Source organism: Trachypithecus francoisi, unplaced genomic scaffold (genome assembly GCF_009764315.1).
Source record: "Trachypithecus francoisi isolate TF-2019V2 unplaced genomic scaffold, Tfra_2.0 Lachesis_group11, whole genome shotgun sequence".
Lineage (NCBI taxonomy): Eukaryota > Metazoa > Chordata > Mammalia > Primates > Cercopithecidae > Trachypithecus > Trachypithecus francoisi.
In genome coordinates, this window is record NW_022681456.1 from 53,667,238 (window position 1) to 53,688,266 (window position 21,029).

Sequence of the window (21,029 nt, forward strand, 5' to 3'; positions counted from 1 at the left end):
TTAACCTATGCTAAAGAAAAGTGAAAATTAATTACTTTCTCAGACAGAAAGATCTTGGCTGTTTGCCTACTTGGATGTAATTAAAAATAAAGTCATTCTCATTTATAATTTCAACTCGTTCATGTCTTACAAATCTATATGCATGTGGCAAATCTAACCCTTATTCCTCTCAGTATGTTTTTCATATCTTCTTTTATTTTTTGAGACAGAGTCTCGCTCTGTCGCCCATGCTGGAGTGCAGCGGCCGGATCTCAGCTCACTGCAAGCTCCGCCTCCTGGGTTTATGCCATTCTCCTGCCTCAGCCTCCTGAGTAGCTGGGACTACAGGCACCCGCCACCACGCCCGGCTAGTTTTCTGTATTTTTTAGTAGAGACGGGGTTTCACCGTGTTAGCCAGGATGGTCTCGATCTCCTGACCTCGTGATCCGCCCGTCTCGGCCTCCCAAAGTGCTGGGATTACAGGCTTGCGCCACCGCGCCCGGCCGCTTCTTTATTTTTATATGTCTATTATGTACATTATATGTATATATCATATGTATATTATGTAATTACTGGAGTAACTAGTTACTGGAGTAACTACATAATAGGGTATAAAAGATATGAAAAGAATGTCATAGTCATAGAATTTTATCTATAATAATAAAAATAAGACATGGATAAAACTCAAAAGGATGAATTTGAAAATAATGAAAAATGAAAGCAAGTAAAATGAAAATTAAATAATTTACATATAGTATACTATAGAATATATATATATATATTGTGTGTGTACACGTGTATGAGAAATGAGAGAGATTATGAGTCAGAGAGGTAAAGATATATACAATAGGTGTAATAATATTGAGGATTTAAATAAAAGTCATAGTTTGGGAAAACTAGAAATATCTAAAGTTCAATAGGCAGAAGAAAACACTGTCACTCAATTAGTGACTGAAAACCAAATGAAAAAATTAAAAATGGAAAGTAAAACTGAAAAAGAGAAACTAGGATAATGCGGAGAATCATTTCGAAAAATTGAAAGCTGGCCAGGTGCGGTGGCTCACGCCTGTAATTCCAGCACTTTGGGAGGCCAAGGCGGGCAGATCACGAGGTCAGGAGTTTGAGACCAGCCTGACCAACATGGTGAAACCCCATCTCTACTAAGAATACAAAATTAGCCAGGCATGGTGGTGCATGCCTGTAATCCCGGGAGGCTGAGGCAGGAGAATCGCTTGAACCTGAGAGGCAGAGATTGCGGTGAGCCAAGATCGTGCCATTGCACTCCAGCCTGGGCAACAAAAGCAAAACTCTGTCTCAAAAAAAAAAAAAAAAAAAAAAGAAAGAAAGAAAAAAGAAAAATGGAAAGCTGATACAGTATGAGAAATAATGTGTTCAGGTTAAGAAATGCAATGACTACCCTGTACCTATCAAGACAAAGCAGCTTAGAGAAGTTTTATTAATTGCACCTACAGCTCTCAGACTCTATCGCTACATGATACTGACTTACCCCAGCATTCTTAACAAAACAAACACACAAGCAACAAAATGATGAGCGAGCCTAATTTAGCATGGCTCATTTCTCAGAAAACCTTTAGTTCCTAGTGATCGTTAAGTTCTTAAAATTTCCATTCATTTTGCATTTAATTATCTTTCCTGGAGTTTTACTTAGAAATGATGTATAATTGACTAATTTATAGTTACTAGGCATATGTGAAAATAGATCTAGTAAGATCTATTTCACTATGAAAGCAAATTTGTTCAATTAATACAGAAGTTTTTTATTAGTGTGGTAAGTGAGAATTTTCAGCACCTTGTTCTCTATCATTCACTTGGAAATTATTTTACACTCCTTCCAGTTTTTACATGCCACATACAATCAATCATTAAGCTTTATTGATTCCTGGCCCCTCTTCTTCATCTGTACTGTCATTGCTCTAGCTGAGGCCATCTTCAGCTGTCACCTCAGTACTGCATGAGTCTTGTCTCCTCTGAGCTATCCAGTGGTTTAGGAGGATAAAAGGTGTCTGAGGCAAAGTGATGTTTGTTCTTCCTCTATAAACACATGCACTGTTACTCTAGAATTTGCATTCATTTATTTAGGGCACTCTTCCCTATGCCCCAGCACCTGTCCTCTATTTTTCTTCCAGAATGATCTTTCTGACCCAAATATCTGGTATTACTCTCTTGCTTCAATAATTTCTCATCATCTGAAGCAGAAGTAGCAACTGCCAAAGCTCTCAGGGGCCAGACAGGTAGCAGAAGTGACAACTGAACAAAGCAGATTAGATGGGGACTATTGCAGAGTGGTGACATTAGAGCCTGTCAGATGTGAGAAAATGTGGCCAGAACTTCCAGTTCTTCAAAAGAGACTGGAAATCCAGATTTTATGTGAAATGGTTTAGCTTTTAAATGTCAACAAATAATTCATCACGTTTTAAAGCATGGCATAAGCCAAACAAGCCACTTGTGTAGTCTGTGAACAATCAACTTGTGAACTCTGACCTGATAGGATAAGATCCAGATTCCTTAGAATGGCATAAAAGATTCTTCATGATCTATTTTCTGCCTACCTTACCAACCATATCTCTTGCCCATTCTTCCTGCCCCCCACCCAAAAAAAAGTATGCTTCATCAATTCTGAGTTACTCTCCACTTTCAGAAAAAAAGTGTAGCATTATTTTCCTTTGTGCTTTTGCTTCTGTTCCTGCACATAGAGTGTCCTCCCTAACTCACATTGCATCACTTCCAAATACCTCATTCAATTCTCCCTTGATTAGTCACCTAGCTTAAGTGTCACCTCCTCCTGGAAGCCATCTGTTTCCCTACCACTCCCCTCCCTTGCCATTTGGAATTCATGTCTCTTGGATAGGTTCCTAAAGCATTAAGTAGATCCTAGTCATTAATTGAAATAAAGCCTATAAGAGAAGCAAGTGTATGTGAGGGGATATTAAGTTCCATTTCATGTATGTTAGGCTTGAAGATTTCATGTCAGTAGGCAGTTGTGTAAATAGGTATGGGACTTGGGTGCAGTATTTTGCCTTGAGGTAGGGATCTGAGAAAAATTAAATAGAAAAGAGAGCTAAAGATGAAATAAGATGTAGGCAGAGAAAAAGGGGGCTTATAATAGGAGTCTGAAAAGTAATTAGAGAGTTAGGAAAACCCAGAAGAAAGTAGTATCATGGCAGACAAGGGGAAAATTTCCAGAGGGAGGAAATATTCACCATGGTCAAATAATGTAAAGCACCCTTTGGATTTAGCAAAGACATCAGTGCTAATCCTGATAAAACTAGTTTAAAGGAAAGTGGTTGTTGAACCAAACTTGAGTGGACTGAGGAATGAACAGAAAACATGGATATATGTAGAAAGCTGAAACTGGATCCCTTCCTTACAACTTATACAAAAATCAATTCAAGATGGAATAAAGACTTAAATGTTAGACCTAAAACCATAAAAACCCTATAAGAAAACCTAGGCAATACCATGCAGGACACAGGCATGGGCAAGGACTTCATGACTAAAATAGCCAAAGCAATGGCAACAGAAGCAAAAATAGACAAATGGGATCTAATTAAACTAAAGAGCTTCTGCCTAGCAAAAGAAACTGCCATCAGAATGAACAGGCAACCTGCAGAACAGGAGAAAACTTTTGCAATCTACCCATCTGACAAAGGACTAATATCCAGAATCTACAAAAACTTAAATAAATTTACAAGAAAAAAACAACCCCATCGAAAAGTGGGCAAAAGATATGAACAGACACTTCTCAAAAGAAGACATTCATGCAGCCAACAGACACGTGAAAAAATGCTCACCATCACTGGTCATCAGAGAAATGCAAATCAAAACCACAATGAGATACCATCTCACGCCAGTTAGAATGGCAATCATTAAAAAGTCAGGAAATAGGCCAGGCATAGTGGCTCACGCCTGTAATCCCAGCACTTTGGGAGGCTGAGGCGGGTGAATCACGAGGTCGGGAAATCAAGACCATCCTGGTTAACACGGTGAAACCCCGTCTCTACTAAAAATACCAAAAACAAACAAACAAAAAAAATTAGCCAGGTGTGGTGGCGGGTGCCTGTAGTCCCAGCTACTTGGGAGGCTGAGGCAGGAGAATGGCGTGAACCTAGTAGGTAGAGTTTGCAGTGAGCAGAGATGGTGCCACTGTACTCCAGCCTGGGCGACAGAGTGAGAATCCATCTCAAAAAAAAAAAAAAGAAAGTCAGGAAACAACAGATGCTGGAGAGGATATGGAGAAATAGGAACACTTTCACACTGTTGGTGGGAATGTAAATTAGTTCAACCATTGTGGAAGACAGTGTGGCGATTCCTCAAGGATTTACAACTAGAAATACCATTTAACTCAGAGATCTCATTACTGGGTATATACCCAAAGGATTATAAATCATGCTACTATAAAGACACATGCACATGTATATTTATTGCAGCACTATTCACAATAGCAAAGAGTTGGAACCAACCCAAATGTCCATCAATGATAGACTGGATTAAGAAAATGTGGCACATATACACCATGGAATACTATGCAGCTATAAAAAAGGATGCAGGGACATGGATAAAGCTGGAAACCATCATTCTCAGCAAACTATCACAAGGACAGAAAACCAAACACCACATGAGCTCACTCATAGGTGGGAACTGAACAGTAAGAAAACTTGGACACAGGGCAGGGAACGTCACGGGGGGCCTATTGCGGGGTGGAGGAATGGGGGAGGGATGATATTAGGAGAAATACCTAATGTAAATGAAGAGTTGATGGGTGCAGTAAGGCAACATGGCACATGTATACCTATGTAACAAACCTGCAGGTTGTGCACATGTACCCTAGAACTTAAAGTATAATAAAATAAAAAAAAAAAGAAAGAAAACATGGATACGTAAACCATGAATATAGATGACTTTTTATCAGGAGTACTTTGTTTTGTGAATTGGAGAACAAACATTAGAGTTGCATATAAGGTCAAGGAAATATTTTTTGTATGAGCTATTTATGGGTTTGATTTTAGTATTTCTCAACAGGGGTTATTAGCATTTTGGGAAAGGTACTTAGTTATTGTTTAGAAAATTCCCACACATTGCAAATTATTTAGTTATTACTCTCTTCCCCACTAAACCACAGTAGTGTTCCACAGTCATTTTGATAATCAAAAACACCTCACCCACATGTCCAAATATCTCTGGAGTAATGGCATTGACTCTAATTATTAGAGAGTCACAACATGGTCTCCCACAATCCATTCTTTTTCTCCCTCAATATTTTATTGTAAGAAATATCAAACAGCAAAGTTGAAAAAATAGTAAAAGATACTTGGATACCTGTGACCTAAATTCAGAAATTAAAATCTTGCCAAACTTGCATTATCTACTTATATGCATTTGTATTTATTTATTTTTTATTTCATGAAATCATTTGAAAGGAAGTTGTCAACATCATATTTAACATACTCATCTCCTTAAATTAAGGATACATTCCTACAAAATCACATTATTATTACATCTTAGAACAGAAATAACAAAAATTCCTCAATATCATCTAAAACACAATTCATATTCAATTTTTCCAATCATCAATTATATATAACTTTTTTCCAAACTGGAACCTAATCAAAATTTACAAGCTTAATTGGTCATTATGGTTTTCAGTATCTTTTAATCTAGAACATTTTTATTTAAAGATTTTTACAACACTGACTTTAAAAGAGAACAGGCCAGTGCTCTAGAGATTAACCTACATTTCAGGTTTTTCTGATTTAGGTATGTGTGGTATCATTTAATATGTTCTTCTACTTCCATGTTTCTAGTAAAGTGACAGTTGATCTAAAAGGCCTGGTTAAACTCAGGCTAAAATTTAGGTAATGCTTAGGCACTCCACTATTAATGATGCTATGCTTGATCATGGAATTGAATCTTTGGTCAGTATACATTGTTGATTGCAGGGAATGAGTGTTTACATTGTTATAGTTTTAGCACTAACACAGGGCTTGGTACATACAGAGCACCAATAGGGTACTCATAAATACTGGCTTAATGAATGGTGAATAAATGAACGATTTAAACTGATGTTAAGTGATACCTAACAAAACTGAGAGTTGGGTTTTGACACACATGTTCTAGAATCCTTGGTTATAGATGTGAGGAAACAAATTGAGTGTTTATACACTCAATTGCTGTTACAGTTTTTTTGTTTTTTTGAGACAGTCTCACTCTGTCGCCAGGATGGAGTGCAGTGGCACAATCTCAGTTCACTGCAACCTCCGCCTCCCAGGTTCAGGTGATTCTCCTGCCTCAGCCTCCCAAGTAGCTGGGACACCAGGCATGCGCCACCATGCCCAGTTAATTTTTGTATTTTTAGTAGAGATGGGGTTTCACCATGTTGGCCAGGATGGTCTCGATCTCTTGACCTTGTGATCCACCTGCCTCAGCTCCCAAAGTGCTGGGAAAATGCTGGGATTACAGGCATGAGCCACCACGCCCAGCCCAGTACTGTTGTAGTTTTTAATCATGTATTTTATAAGGAGCACATAATTTTCTGTTCACTTGAGTGGACCCCTTCCAAGGCCCTGAACTTAATTATTTGTAATTTTAAATCCTTTTTCTTAAAGAAGAATCTCTAAACTGTAATAATACCAGGTTCCAGAAAACCTGGATACACCCTCAGCTAAGATCTTTCCTGGTTAAATCAGTATCTTCTCTTCCCCCACTCTTTACTGCAAGTAACTTCAGAAATTGTTTTTCGCTCTCTTTAGCCCAATTTTTTTCTTCACTACATTTAGCAGTATCTGAATTAAAATGTATTCATTTTCTGTTCCTCCTCACTAGAATGTAAGCTCATTGATGGCAGGTACTTCATTTGTTTCATTCACTCCTATGTCCCCAGAACCCAGAATAATGATTGACAAAGAACAGGTGCCAATCAATACATTTTTACTGACTGACCTCAGATCTACCAAACTGCTACATTTCAGCCATGTTTGTGGCACAGCTATGTTTGGCTAGTGGGAGTCCCAGGCTTACGTTCCAGCCTCCATGAAGCAGCCATTCATTGAGATCCTGTCACATTCTGGCTACTTCCAGAGATCTGTGAGTAAATACCTGCTGTTCAAGAGACCAATAGACTTCTCTCTCATTCTTTTGAGCCTTGGTGTCACTTATTATTCTCAGTGAAATCCTTCTTTCCCATGGAAACACCCAAGGATGGCTTGGGTGAACCCCTCTGCTTGGTTCCACCCTAAGTAAAAATAACATTCCACGGAATTATGGTCAAAATTTTTGTCAAGTGAAAATAAAGGCAAATTTAGAAAACTGCTATTTTCATTGATTTATAGTGCTATGCAACTAGAACTTCATTAAGTTTCTGACACCCTCATATACTAACTCCAATCAGATCACTAGCCCTAAACTCTTATTAAATAGAAATTGGTGGGTGGACATTTCAAGTTAGGAGGGAAAATGTTTTGAAAGCAACTTCTGCTTTCTTCCTTGCCACAAAACTGCCCTGAGGCAAGGAAGCAGAGTTGCTATCAGTTTAAATAATGGAAGGAAAAGGCAAATACAAGAACACAAACAAAATCTCAAATTTTTTTCACTCTCTTTTTTTTTTTTTTTTTTTTTTGAGACGGAGTCTCGCTCTGTCGCCCAGGCTGGAGTGCTGTGGCCGGATCTCAGCTCACTGCAAGCTCCGCCTCCCGGGTTTAGGCCATTCTCCTGCCTCAGCCTCCCGAGTAGCTGGGACTACAGGCGCCCGCCACCTCACCCGGCTAATTTTTTGTATTTTTAGTAGAGACAGGGTTTCACCGTGTTAGCCAGGATGGTCTCGATCTCCTGACCTCGTGATCCGCCCGTCTCGGCCTCCCAAAGTGCTGGGATTACAGGCTTGAGCCACCGCGCCCGGCCAGGGACTTTCACTCTCACATACATTATTCATTTAATCTTTAAGACAACCACATGAAGCTGATATTTCCACCTGCCAAAATTGAGCACGGTCAGCATGTTTTGGTTCTCATGAATACCTTACTTTGTTTTTGCACTCTGGTCTGTGAAGGAATTTTAAAGCTTTTCCTGGGATTTGATTTGAAGGACAATTGAATGGATCCCTCAACTAAATACTAGTGATCCAAGATAGAACTCATGCACTTAAACTTGCCTTCCAGATATTGAAGAAAACTTCATCTTGTAATTTATTCTTGCAATTTCAGTGCCATGGAGAATTACTCTTATTTTTGAAATCCCTTCAGTACACAGATATTTCATACAAACTGGCCTTCCTGCCAATTCCTTGTCTTGACACCTTGAGTTGGGTGTGCCACTAAGGCCTATCCTGTAACCTTCACTTAATTAGTCATAATTATTATTACACATATTAATTAAAGTCAGCCAGCTTCCTAAAGTGTAGGACATGTAGACTGGTGGTACATGAGGTAATGTTATAATAGGTAGACATAACATTAAAACAACAGTGAAGCACTTAGCAAAATATTCTTTTTTCACTATCTTTTAATCTTTCTGATTATGCTAAATTGAAAAATCTTAGGTTGCTGCTCACATGTCCAACCCTTACCAATATCCCTTTTTTAACAAACTGAGAGCATGGCTTGGGCTCAGACCCTTGAAAGACAACCTAACTAATGTTTTGTTTTCATTGTGTTTGCTTTAACAGTCTTATGTCAAGTGGAAATGTTTTTCACTTACCAAAGCAACATAATGTTGCTTTAAAATAAATTTGTCTTAAAAAGGTTAAACATTAAGGAAATATCAGTATTTGTGGTTCTTTAACTTGGCAACAAAATTGATGAAGTTTGGGAAACATTAATTCCTATGAAAGAGACATGTGACATTCTGACACACGATACAGGTTGGGAGTCATGTGCAATGGAGATGAGTTATTTCTTTAGCAGCATAACTGCACTTCGGATTGTTGCCACTCATCTGATTCCCAGTTTTGGGAGACCAAAGAAGCTTCATGAGCGTATCAGCCACTACTTGTACTGTGATAGGCTTAGTTTCTTGAAATGAAGTCAGATGTGGCAGAAAATTTACCCTGAAGTAAATTAGAAACTCACCTTGTAATCCAGAGGCAAGGCAAAGGATTAGATGCTCTGATCTAGAAGTCAGGATTGATCTAGCAATGGAGTCTGAAGCAAGTTAGGGTGGGTCCGTGTTGGTTCTGGTCAACTCCCTGTGTAGGACTAAATAAATTATGATGTGAACAGATTGTAAACTTTTCTCCAATTTTTTTTTTTTTTTTTTCCTTTTGAGACAGAGTCTTGCTCTGTCACCCAGGCTGGAATGCAGTGGTGTGATCTTGGCTCACTGCAACCTCTGCTTCTGGTTCAAGTAATTCTCCTGTATTCTCGGGTTCAGCCTCCTGAGTAGCTGGGATTACAGGTGCATGCCACTACACCCAGCTAATTTTTTGTATTTTTAGTAGAGACAGGGGTTTTGCCATGTTGGCCAGGCTGGTCTCGAACTAGTGACCTCAGGTAATCCGCCCACCTCAGCCTCCCAAAGTGCTGGGATTACAGGCATGAGTCACCCTGCCCAGGCTTTTCTTCAGGTTCTTAAATAAAATATTGGAAAGAAATTATTATGCAATGGAAGAGAGTTTGGCCCAGGTGTAGAATACAGAAGATAGAAACAAGGTCTTTGTTGACTGTTCTATTCTCAAGTGTATAAACGTAAATTAGTATCTCAGATTTAAATTAGGGATAAGGAGAACATAAACAGATCTGTTAAAAGTATTTATTAATATCTGATGTACATTTTTAACAAGGAGATTTTAATAGCAGAAACAAATCTAAGTTGTGCACATCAGCATTTCAAATACATTTATAATTTAAGTTGATCATTATTAGCAAGCAAATTAACGGTAAGGAATGTCTGTAGTCTGATTAAACTTTGAAAAACATATATAGAGATCTTATTCTGACAATCTTGTGCATGTAATAAATAAAACCCCCAGCCAGGTGCAGTGGCTCACGCCTGTAATCCCAATACTTTAAGAAGCCAAGGCAGAGGATCACTTCAGTCCAGGAGTTTGAGACCAGCCTGGACAACATGGGGAGACCCCATCTTTACAAAAAATAAAAAATAAACTAGCTAAGCCTGGTGGTGCCGGTACCTGTAGACTCAGCTACTTGGGAGGCTGAGATCATGCCTCTGCACTGCAGCCTGGGCGATAGAGTGAGACCCTGTCTCAAAAAGAAAAACAAAAAAACTCCAACATGATTGATTTGTTGCAGCCAAAAATATATTTCTATGTATATACGCAAAATAGTAAGTATAGTTTTATTTGTACTTCTGTTTTAAGGCTCAATTTGCTTTAAAGGAGCTAAAATGTATCCTCATATCCCAATCTGTTCAGAGGCCATTAGGAAGTGAAAATATTTGCATTTCTTCCATTTGTACTGCTTAGACAAATATGAAGTAAAAGTATGTGTGTGTCTGTGTGTGTCTTTTTTTTTTTTTGTAAAGATAGGTTCTAGCTCTGTCGCTCAGGCTGTAGTGCAGATAGCTCACTGCAGCCTCGAACTCCTGGGCAGAGTTCTCCTCAGCCTCCCAAAATGGTAGTATTACAGGTGTGAGGCACTGTGCTGGGACTGTGTGTCAATAAAAAATTTCGCTTGTTCTGGAATTAACCCAAGGTCTTTAGTACCATTAATTCACTAACAACAATTAAAAAAAAAACCCTCCCTAAAGACAAAGTAGGTTGCAGTTGAAGAGCACTTTCAATATTAACATAGAGTATCTTGAACCTTAGAGCCACGAAAGAAGAAAAACTAAATTCAGTGAAATTTGCACATGATAACAGCCTTGGTTGGTTGGTTGGCTTTTCCTGACAGCTTCTGGGAACTGAATGAACTTAATTATGTTTTATTAATAAACTATTATTAATTTTGCATCCTGAAATAAGTGCTTGAATCAGGAATAGCATACTTCCCACTAAACTCCTTTTGCCTGAATGAAAACTTGAGATACCCATCTATATTTCAAGGGCACTTTTAAGAGCTACCAAATATGCCATAACATATTTGAATCAGGAATAGCATACTTCCCACTAAACTCCTTTTGCCTGAATGAAAACTTGAGATACCCATCTATATTTCAAGGGCACTTTTAAGAGCTACCAAATATGCCATAACATTCTTAGAAAACAGTATACGCTGTCAGTTTGCTTAGGTAGAGAGAGGAGCTGATAAGGAAATCCTCAAGTTCCTTTCTTTTATTCTGAGCTGTATTCTGTGGATAGGGATTTTGCATTTCAGTGCTAACAATGTTTTTCAGCCCCTAACACCATGAGTATTCAAAGGTCTGATGTTATCATTAATGTATGTTATGAACATACAATGGTACATCTTATGAATATTACATTTATTTTCTATTTCTACAATGTTTTCAGAGGAAATATTTTTACCCTAACCTGGATTCTATTACTATCCATTAATTGTGGTTCAGAAAATTGTCTCACAGGCAGGTAGTTTCCTAATTATATTTTACTCAATAATTTTATTTCTCAATATGACAGGCTGTGTAGTCCACTGGAAAAGGCATTATGCTGACAGTAAGAAAAGCTTATTTGTTCACTGCTCTATCTCCAGCACCTAGAACAATGCCTTAACCAGAACAGGTGCATAGTATTTGCTGAGTGAATCCCAATGCTACTTCTGGGTAAAATTAAGTAAATTATCTACTTCTTGAGGGACTCATTCTAGATGACCCCTAATCTTCCATGGTAAGGTTTTGTGGTTTTTATTTTGGCTTTTCTAAATGTTCTAAAAATAGTAGTGGATGAAAACGATGTAGTGTTCTGTAAAACCAATTGGTGGAGATTGTAGATAGACGGCTCATAAGACATCAGTATTACAAATCCTATGTGTGTGCGCGTGTGGTCATACAAGGCAAAATTCAAGTTTTTCATGAAGATGATAAATTACAGTCTTGTTTGGGCAAGTTAACTCAAGAAGTGGTTCAAATAAATGTCATATTTTTCATTGTATATTCAGTGCCTAGTACAGTTACTGGCTCACAGTAGGTATTCAAAAAATAGTGATTGAACTAATTGCCTTCATTAACTAGACGCAGCTAGGTCTCTAACCCTCCTTAGAAAGAGATGAAGCTGTAACCAGAAATCCCTTAAAAGGTAAGGACCAGTAATCAGGCTGAGCTAAGCTCATGGGTCCTACGAGACAGGCTTAGAGCACTGAAGGAAGAGAACTCAAGCGTGAGACAAAGCAAAACAAAAGTAAAGAGAAGAGGAAAAACATTTCTAAAGTGGGGGTTGGCAGGAAGCCACCGCAATTACCGCAGGTCAACCCTGGCCAATAGGTGGTCACCTCAAGAACTTACCATTAAAACCCTCGGCTACACAGACCTCACTTTTAAAAGGTTATTAATTCTGACATGCCCAAGTTCATCTGAGTTCCTTAGAGCAACCACCAGCACCTACTTCACGACCTATCCTCCATTCCATTCAAATAACGCAGCCAATAGGAAAATCCTCCGCCTTGAGCCAACGACTCGGCGTAGCTGAAACACGCCGGGAGGCAGATCTGCCCTGTAGACCCTTGCGGTTCCACTGCTGGCCTCCGGATTCCCGGGAGCCCCCAGCCCGGCAGGACAACCTTCCTTCCCCGCTTCCTCCTTTCCAGGTCTGTCCCAGCCCCCGCTGCCTGGGCCACACCCGCTTCCCTCCGGTGGCGCAGCCACCCCCGCCGCAGTTCGCGGGAGCGCCTTTCCTGGGGCGGGCACAGGCCCAGGGCGCATGCGCACTGGTCGAAGGGCACCTCCCAGTCCGGATCTCGCGAAGTTACGTTAGATTGGCCGCCGGTGACGGGCGGCCGTGCTGGGGGCGGGAGGGCTTCTGTGGTAGGAAGGGAGGTCCGCTCGGCCGGGCGCGCCGCCCCAGTGCTCTGTGGGATACTGGAAGTCTCGAGCGTCTCCTCCCGGTTCCCAGCCCTCCTCTGGCCCTCACTCATAGAAACATTCACACACCCCCTGCCTCCCCTCTCTTCCCTCTCCGCCTCCCCCTTCGCCCCCCCCCTCGCGATAAGAAGACCCGGCGGCAGGAGAGGGGATGAAGATGGCGGACGCGAAGCAGAAGCGGAACGAGCAGCTGAAGCGCTGGATCGGCTCCGAGACGGACCTCGAGCCACCGGTGGTGAAGCGCCAGAAGACCAAGGTGAAGTTCGACGATGGCGCCGTCTTCCTGGCTGCTTGCTCCAGCGGGGACACGGACGAGGTCCTCAAGCTGCTGCACCGCGGCGCCGACATCAATTACGCCAATGTGGACGGACTCACTGCCCTGCACCAGGTCTGTGCGCCCAGCCGCGGGCTCTCCTGACCCTGAGGGTCCTCATCGGCCTCCCGCCCGGGCCTGCCCTCAGTTCTCCACCTCTTGAGGCTGGGGGCGGCGGGAGACTCCCTGCTGCGGGGTGAGGGGGCGGTTTCCCGAGAGGGCGGGAGGGAGAGCTGGTGGAGGGGAGGGCGCTGGGCTTGAGGCCCCCTTCAGAACATTTGCTGGTGGAGTTGGGACCCGGGTGATTTCCGGGGCACAGGGGAAAAGGAACTGTGGTCGTCTTGGGGCCCCAGGGCCATTGGTGGATGAGTCTGGGATTTGGGATCGAGACAAGGAGGGGTGTAGTGGGGTTGTGCCTGGGTCCCCGTGTCAGTGATAAATTCGGAGGGGTGGATGCTGAAGGAAGAAAACTAACAAGGGGCATTAGGGACGCTTAGGCAGATGAACATCTTTGACTTGTAGGTAGGCATTGGATTTGTTGCACTTTTGAGGACTTGATTACAAATGATGATGATAATAATAGTAATCTAGAGCCCTAAGCCGAGTGCCCTGAGCGAACGATTTCCTGTTTTCTCATTTATTACTCTTGGTCACTGGGGAGGGGAAAACAGGGTGTAATTAACTGATCTGCACCGGCTGAAAGGAAGGGGATGGAAGTGGGTAGAGTAAGGAAGCCCTCTAAAGGGCTTGCCCACCTCCGGACCGGAACGTGTTGAGTCTGATACTCGAAGTTTGCCGTAGTGTCAGAGATCCTTGAGCCCCAGGTCCTGGGGTGTGTGCACTGGTGTTAGAAAGAGAAGAATAAATAGGGGACACTCTTTTCAAAGCCGGTTACCAAGCTCTGATTTTTCTTTTGGGGGTGGGAAAAAGACTGGTCACAAACTTTTCTCAAAATGGATGCTTTGTGCATGTTAAAGTTTTATAGTAGTCTGATTGGGATCTCTCAATGTTAGCCAAATAAGGAGAAACTATTGGCAATCCAGAGATAATGTTGCCTTGCCTTTAACAGGCCAAAAGCAACACAACCATGTAGAGTTCTGCATAAAAAGCAGTTTTTAAGTAATGGTAATAGGTGACAAGACGTAGGCTTTTTCGATTTTCTTGGCGGGCAACTTGGAATAACTATAATGGAAAATGACTTTGCAGCAATAGCTTCCCCTTACAATGAAAACACTTGTAAGCTATCTCAAAGTTGCCTTGGTTGTATGTGGAAGATGCATAGCCTTATTTCGAGTAATGGGAGATTGAAAACTCAAAGCTTTATATTTCGTGAATATTAACTTGATGCCTTTTTAAAAGAGGTGTGTAGTGACATTTTTCCTTGTATTGCTTACTGTTTAAGGGAGTGATGACCATTTTAAATTTTATGTAATGGAATTCTCATATCAGACTTGGAGTATAGCCTTTGTTTACAAAGTTGACTGGATACATTGAAATTATTGACAAATTGCAGGAGAAATATGGAATTAAAAATGGGGCACCCAGTAAAAATATAGCAAGGTGTCTAGCGTTTTCTCTATTTCATTAATTTAGATTCTCTAATGCATAGCAAACTTTTTATTTGGGTGAAGTTTATTTAAGGCATATCATAACTCTTAAGATTTTAAAACCATGGTGTTGAGAATGAAAGAAACTTTTGGCATTAAAAATGATAATGTAATTATGTAAGATCAATCTTCAATTTCTTTCAAGTGTACTTTACACGTTTTAGTGTTTTAGTGTGAAACAGGTTTTGATTATTACTGTAGGTCAGGATAATTGGATAATTGTTCTCATCAATATGTTTTATTCAAATCGTCAAATAGAAATTTAAAGTTACTATTGTTGTGGAGGAACCCAATTGTATTGGCCTGGAGGAAGACTAAGATTTTTGATATTTACATTATGGTAATACTGGTTTAGGGAGGAAGAGAAAATACATTTAACTGTCTTCTTAAGATCTTTTTTCTCCTCTCAATATTCACATGTTGCAAGAATTCTCAGACTTACCAGTGTCTTCCTGATTAACTGAATTCAGTGGTCAGTTTGGTGTTGTGTAGCTGTATCTTTATTGGGTATTTTGTTTTAGTTGACAAACACTTAAACAGAAGTTTCTAAATTTACACCATTTGCATAATATCTGTCACTTTTTGTCACTGTGAGCGTTTGACCCGATAATTTCCAACCGCCTCCCCTTTTCCATAACATTTTTCCTTATCTGCAAGTTCCTTAAATCAGTGAAGCCAAAATCTTTAAAATATCAAGCATTAACATTTTTGTTATGTTTTCTTCACTCTCATTTCTTATTTATCAACTCTTGTACTTTTTTCCCATTGTTACTATGAAAATAGGGAGTTCACTTTGGGCAAATTTAGGACAACAGCTAGTGAAAGACAATAAATAAACACACACACAAGAAAATTTTAAGCTTTTAAGAAATCTCTTAAACTTAGCTTGTTTTCCATACTTAATTCGAAATACTAAAATCACTGATTTAATAGTCCTTGAATAGTTTTTAAAAAATTTAACCTCAAAAGATCGTAGAATACCTAAAATGTTTTACTGGGTGAATTATTGTTTATTCTTTTCTGAATATTCATTTACTTTTTGGTTTTGATCAAGTGTTCTAAATTTCATTGTCAAGAGGAAAGTTTTAGGAACGTCACAACCCACAAATATACTTTTACAAAATATAAAATCTAGTATTTTGCTTTTATTTTAAATATAAACAGCTTATATTGAAAGGTTTATTAATTTGCTGAATGTGCTCCCTCATTAGAAGTTATAAAAGATATCCAGTCTTCAGCTGTTCTTTTTGTGTAGAAATATGTCCTCTCTATAGAAGAAAAAGCAGTGTTTCTTGTCGAATTTCCTATCTTAGTCTCCAGAATAGCCTTTCTTCCCCACCCACTCCACCCGGGACCTGACCCCCAAAGCTACAAAACAGCACAAAGTTAACCATATAGATTTCCGGTTTTCTTACCGAGGTCTGGAGTAGAATTTCATTATTACCAGTGGGGCAATAATCAGGTTCTGATTTTATAGCTACCTGGTAGAGTTTTACAGTACGTGATTATATCTCTATTTTGGCATACTTTATGAAGATTTAAGGAGATTAATAAGGTTATATATAGAATGCCTTATTGCTGATTCTTACTGATACTGGTGTGCATAAAATACAGGGCTGAGATTTTTCTCCAGCAGTTTTGAGTTTAGCCTGTTGATTTTAACCTTAAAATCTTTTCTTTTTCCTCTGCGCCAGTGACTTCCAAGTCAGTTTACAGTTCCGTCATTTCTGCAAAGCTCCAAGCCTCATTTCCATTTTTTTGGGTTATGTATTGGTTTAAAATGAAATATTATTAAATGTATTGCAATTGTATATTTAATAATGTCTTTTAAGTAGTAATATAGTAAATACAAGTTCACCCCCTTTGCCATAGCATGGCAACTACTGTATTCACGTTAACCTTTGTGATTTCTTCAAAGGATTTCTTGCTGTTCAAACATAGATTTTCATAGTTGCAATTCAGTATTATAATTTTATGTTTATCGCTTGACATTAGAGGTACTTCTTTAGACTTTACCAGCATCCTTTTTAAAACTAATTATTTTAAAGTACTATTAATTTGGTTATAAGACTGTTTTACATCATTGTCAGGAATTTCTTTAAATTCAGCCTACAACAAGTCTATCTTTCCTCATCAAGCCTACTCTTCTCATTGATGTCCCTGTTTTTGTCAATGATCTTTAGATCGAGTTAAACATTTTAGTTGTTTACTCATTCCCCTTGTCTATGTATAATCCAGTCTATCTTCTAGCTCAGTCTTTTCTTTACAATTACCTTGGCATCAGTTCTTTTCCTTGCCATTCTTTACTGGCAACCTAGTTCATACCTTTATTATTATTATTTTTTGAGACGATGTTTCACTCTTGTTGCCCAGACTGGAGTGCAGTGATGCTATCTTGGCTCACCGAAACCTCCACCTCCCGTCTTCAAGCAATTCTCCTGCCTCAGCTTTCCGAGTAGCTGGGATTACAGGCATGTGCCACCACGCTCGGCTAATTTTGTATTTTTAGTAGAGACGCGGTTTCTCCATGTTGGTCAGACTGGTCTTGAACTCCTGACCTCAGGTGATCCACCCGCCTCAGCCTCCCAAACTGCTGGGATTACAGGCGTGAGCCACCGCACCTGACCTTATTTTTATTCCTAGAGTATAGTAATAGCTTAATTGTTTTTCCTGCCTCTGTTCACTCCCTGATTTAATCTAGCATGCATATTGCTGTCATATTAATCTTTGAACAGTATCACTCTGATGGTGTCACTCCTCTCTCTAAATTTGGATATAATACATTTTATCATTTAACTTATGGTTGATATATCTCCATTGTGTTGTATCCTTTATAGAAATGGGTTAATTTGCTGACATTTCAACCAGATCTTTACATTTTTTATTTCCACGCCTTTAGCCATGCTTTTTATGCTCTCTCCCTTGTTTGCCAATTAAAATTCTAGTCATTGTTCAAGATTCTCATTCTCTTCTCTGGAGTGTTCACTGTACCTTATATTCTGCCTCTCCTGCAATAAAAACACTTTTTACTGAATAGTGTTTGTGTTTGTCTTCCCTTATAGCTTCTGAGGACCTAATCGTCCACATTTTTGTATTTCCAGAGCCTAGCACATAGTGGGTGCACACTAAAGATTTATTGAATTTTATCTTTTTACTTTAAATCATCAATAGGAAGTTTTAGAGTTATTTGTATGTTGTGAAATACATTTTTGAAACCTTCGCAGCAGATACTTAGCATATTGTTCTTGCACATAATGGAATTTGTGTGATTATGAAACAGATTAAAAACTTTGTTGTGGATTTCAATGTATTTACTTTGAAAATTCTTTTTTTTTTTTGAAATGGAGTCTCATTCTATCATCTAGGCTGAAGTGCAGTGATGTAGTCTTGGCTCACTGCAAACTTCGCCTCCCAGGTTCAAGCGATTCTCCTGATTCTCCTGCCACAGCCTCCTGAGTAGCTGGGATTACAGGTGCGTGGCACTACGCCTGACTAATTTTTTTTTGTATTTTTAGTAGAGATGAGGTTTCACCGTGTTGGCTGGGCTGGTTTTGTACTCCTGACCCCAAGTGATCTGCCCGTCTTGGCCTTCCAAAGTGGATTACAGGTGTGAGCCACCGTGGCCGGCCTAAAAAATTCTTAATATTGACCTCCTTTCTTTTAAATTCTAAAGCAGTCTAGATCTTGGTTAAGTGGTAGAAAAATATATCCAGTTGAGTCATTAATTAATTATTCACTTTCTAAGAGTCTGAGCTAGATCCTCTAGAGGAGAGGTTCACAAATGGCTGGGCCGTGGACAGGTCGGTCCATGACCTGTAAGGAACCAGGCCACACAGCAGGAGGTGAGCGACACACTGGAGAGCTAGCATTACTGCCTGCAATCCGCCTCTTGTCAGATCAGCAGCAGCATTAGATTCTCATAGGAGCGCGGACCCTATTGTGAACTGTGCTTTTGAGGTACCTAGGTTGTGTGCTCTTTATGAGCATCTAATGCCTGGTGATGATCTGAGGTAGAACAGTTTCATCTGGCCCCACTCCCCAAACCCCATCTATGGAAAAATTGTCATTCACGCAACTGGTTCCTGATGCCAAGGTTGGGTACCACTTCTAGAGGAATACAAAGTAGGATGTTCCATGTTCTATGCTATTACTATTTTAAAATAGTTTTTCTTTTACTTTCCAGTACAGACAGACTTACAGATAGATTTAATATGAAATCCTTTTGCTCTTAAAGTACAAATTTGATCTACTTCTAAGGGAGCCATTTTAAGCATCTTTGTAAAATATGTGATCCTCTCGTCAGTAAAAGGAATACTGTAGTCTTCTTAAGATGTGAAGTGTAAAAGACACTGGAAGCAATTAATTTTGAATTGCTTGTTAGCAAATAATTTAATTGATTATTTTGAAAAATCTGAATTAAGAGTTTATAGTTCGTAACTGTTTACCCTTTTTTTGATGGAGAATGTTAAGATCTTGGAAGAACCTATTGGATAACTTGAGCATTAAAATTTGTGTCTAAAAGAATGTGCAGTGTAAAATATTTCTCTGCATAGTTTTCTCTTTAGAAAAGCTGTAACACTTATGCTCATGCCTTTCAAAAGTTTTTATTGAAATCATCCTAAATCCATATTTAAAAACCTACCTAAACAAACAAACAGAACCCTCCCAACACCAAACTGGCCCCTCACTTCCTACAGATAAGTGGGCAACCCTAGCCATATATGGGGTGTGCTGATAGAGCACCAGTTCCCTCGCTGCTGCTGTTACAATGCATTTTCTGTAGTTGCTGCCTCTATGCTTCCTGGCAACACTTTTGTGGTCTGACTTTGAGGTGTCGTAACCAACACCATCTTTCATGTGCCTCAGCTACAGTATGATTGCAAGCTGTGACTGAGCATTTTCTAGTATAGCCAGGTCAAAACACTGGATGGAGTAGAGGAAATGGTTTTCATCATCCATTTGTTATTACCACATTTAAAAATTACAGTTCACATAAGAAAAGTACTTTAAAAATCTTATTAGATGATTTTTGAAAGAAAACTATTTAAAAACCTTTTAATAGGGGGAAGCATAAAACATTGTTTTGTTACCACCGTAACATGTTACTTCTTGACACTATATGAAGTTGCTGTTTTCATTGCCTCTGCCTGCAAAAAATTGCCATCTTTTACTCCACCCTTCTTTTGAAAGTTTGTGGGGCTCCACAATAAGGTTGAAAAGATGATGAGGTATTGGTATTTTGGTATACTTCTTTGAAAGATTGAAGACCTCCAACAATTGTAAGTTTATTCTCAGTTGGAGTCAGATATGTAGTAGCCATGACTTAATCAGTGTTTTATTGAGGAGCAGTGCTTAACCAAACAGTAGTTTAATTTTCACAACATGCTTTTTCACTTGCTCAAGGTTAACAAGAAAATAAATGGCACAGCTGGAATTCTTATACAGGTCTGTTTGATTCCAAAGCTCAAACTTTACCCTATGCCAGGTATCTTCTTTAAAGTCTGAAGAAGAAAATATTCTTAAATCTTTTCCTCATTATGGTGGTGGTTAGTAGTTGGAGGTTTCTCTGTAAATTAACTGAAAAATCAAGTGAAACACAAATGTAATTTTTTTCTTCATCCACTTTTGTTTTAGCTAGCTCATACTTTTAAGACCTTTCTATGGTAATTGAACTGTATCTAAATTAATCTCAGAATTCAAAATTGTCCTAAATTTTAGGAAGTGCCAAGATTATTTTTGACTTATCATTGTGTGCAGAATACATCAGCAGCAACAAGAAACACTCCTTTTTTCAGGACATAGAATTTAATTTTTAACTACCTTTATTTTTCTTTACCCTAATAGCAATTTATATTGTTTCAGTTGTATGTGTGTGTGTGAGTGTGATGTGTATATGTGTGTTTTGAGACAGCGTGACAGACTCTGTCACCACGGCTGGAGTGCAGTGGCATGAACATAGTTCACTGTAGCCTTTTTGGGCTCGAGTGATCCTCCCACCTCAGCCTCCCGATCAGCTGGGAATACAGGCATGTGCCACCACTTCCAGCTAATTTTTTTTTCTTGGAGACGGGGTCTCCCTGTGTTGCCCAGGCTAGTCTCAAACTTCTGGGCCCAAGTGATGCTCCCACCTCAGCCTCCTAAAGTACTGGGATTACAGGCATGAACCACTGCACTCAGCCTGTTTTAGTTTT

The 21,029-nt window shown here is 39.4% G+C and overlaps 1 protein-coding gene and 1 long non-coding RNA gene across 7 annotated transcripts in view; one reads left to right on the plus strand and one right to left on the minus strand.

Moving 5' to 3' along the window:
• Nucleotides 1-5,458: 5,458 nt before the first annotated feature.
• Nucleotides 5,459-12,716, minus strand: LOC117089690. Its single transcript, XR_004439711.1, has 3 exons — nucleotides 12,343-12,716; nucleotides 9,060-9,185; nucleotides 5,459-7,228 (listed from the first exon to the last, which is right to left on the minus strand). It is a non-coding gene; the product is annotated as an uncharacterized LOC117089690 (long non-coding RNA).
• The window catches only part of PPP1R12A (protein phosphatase 1 regulatory subunit 12A), a 160,389-nt gene continuing 152,062 nt past the window's right edge, over nucleotides 12,703-21,029 (plus strand). For 4 of the 6 annotated variants that reach the window (XM_033221169.1, XM_033221166.1, XM_033221170.1 and 1 more), the window contains exon 1: nucleotides 12,703-13,306. In XM_033221169.1, the coding sequence (XP_033077060.1) occupies nucleotides 13,070-13,306 (237 nt within the window). In that variant the 5' untranslated portion in view covers nucleotides 12,703-13,069. The remainder of the gene's footprint in view (nucleotides 13,307-21,029) is intronic. The other 2 variants (XM_033221168.1, XM_033221167.1) reach the window with 2 other exon arrangements.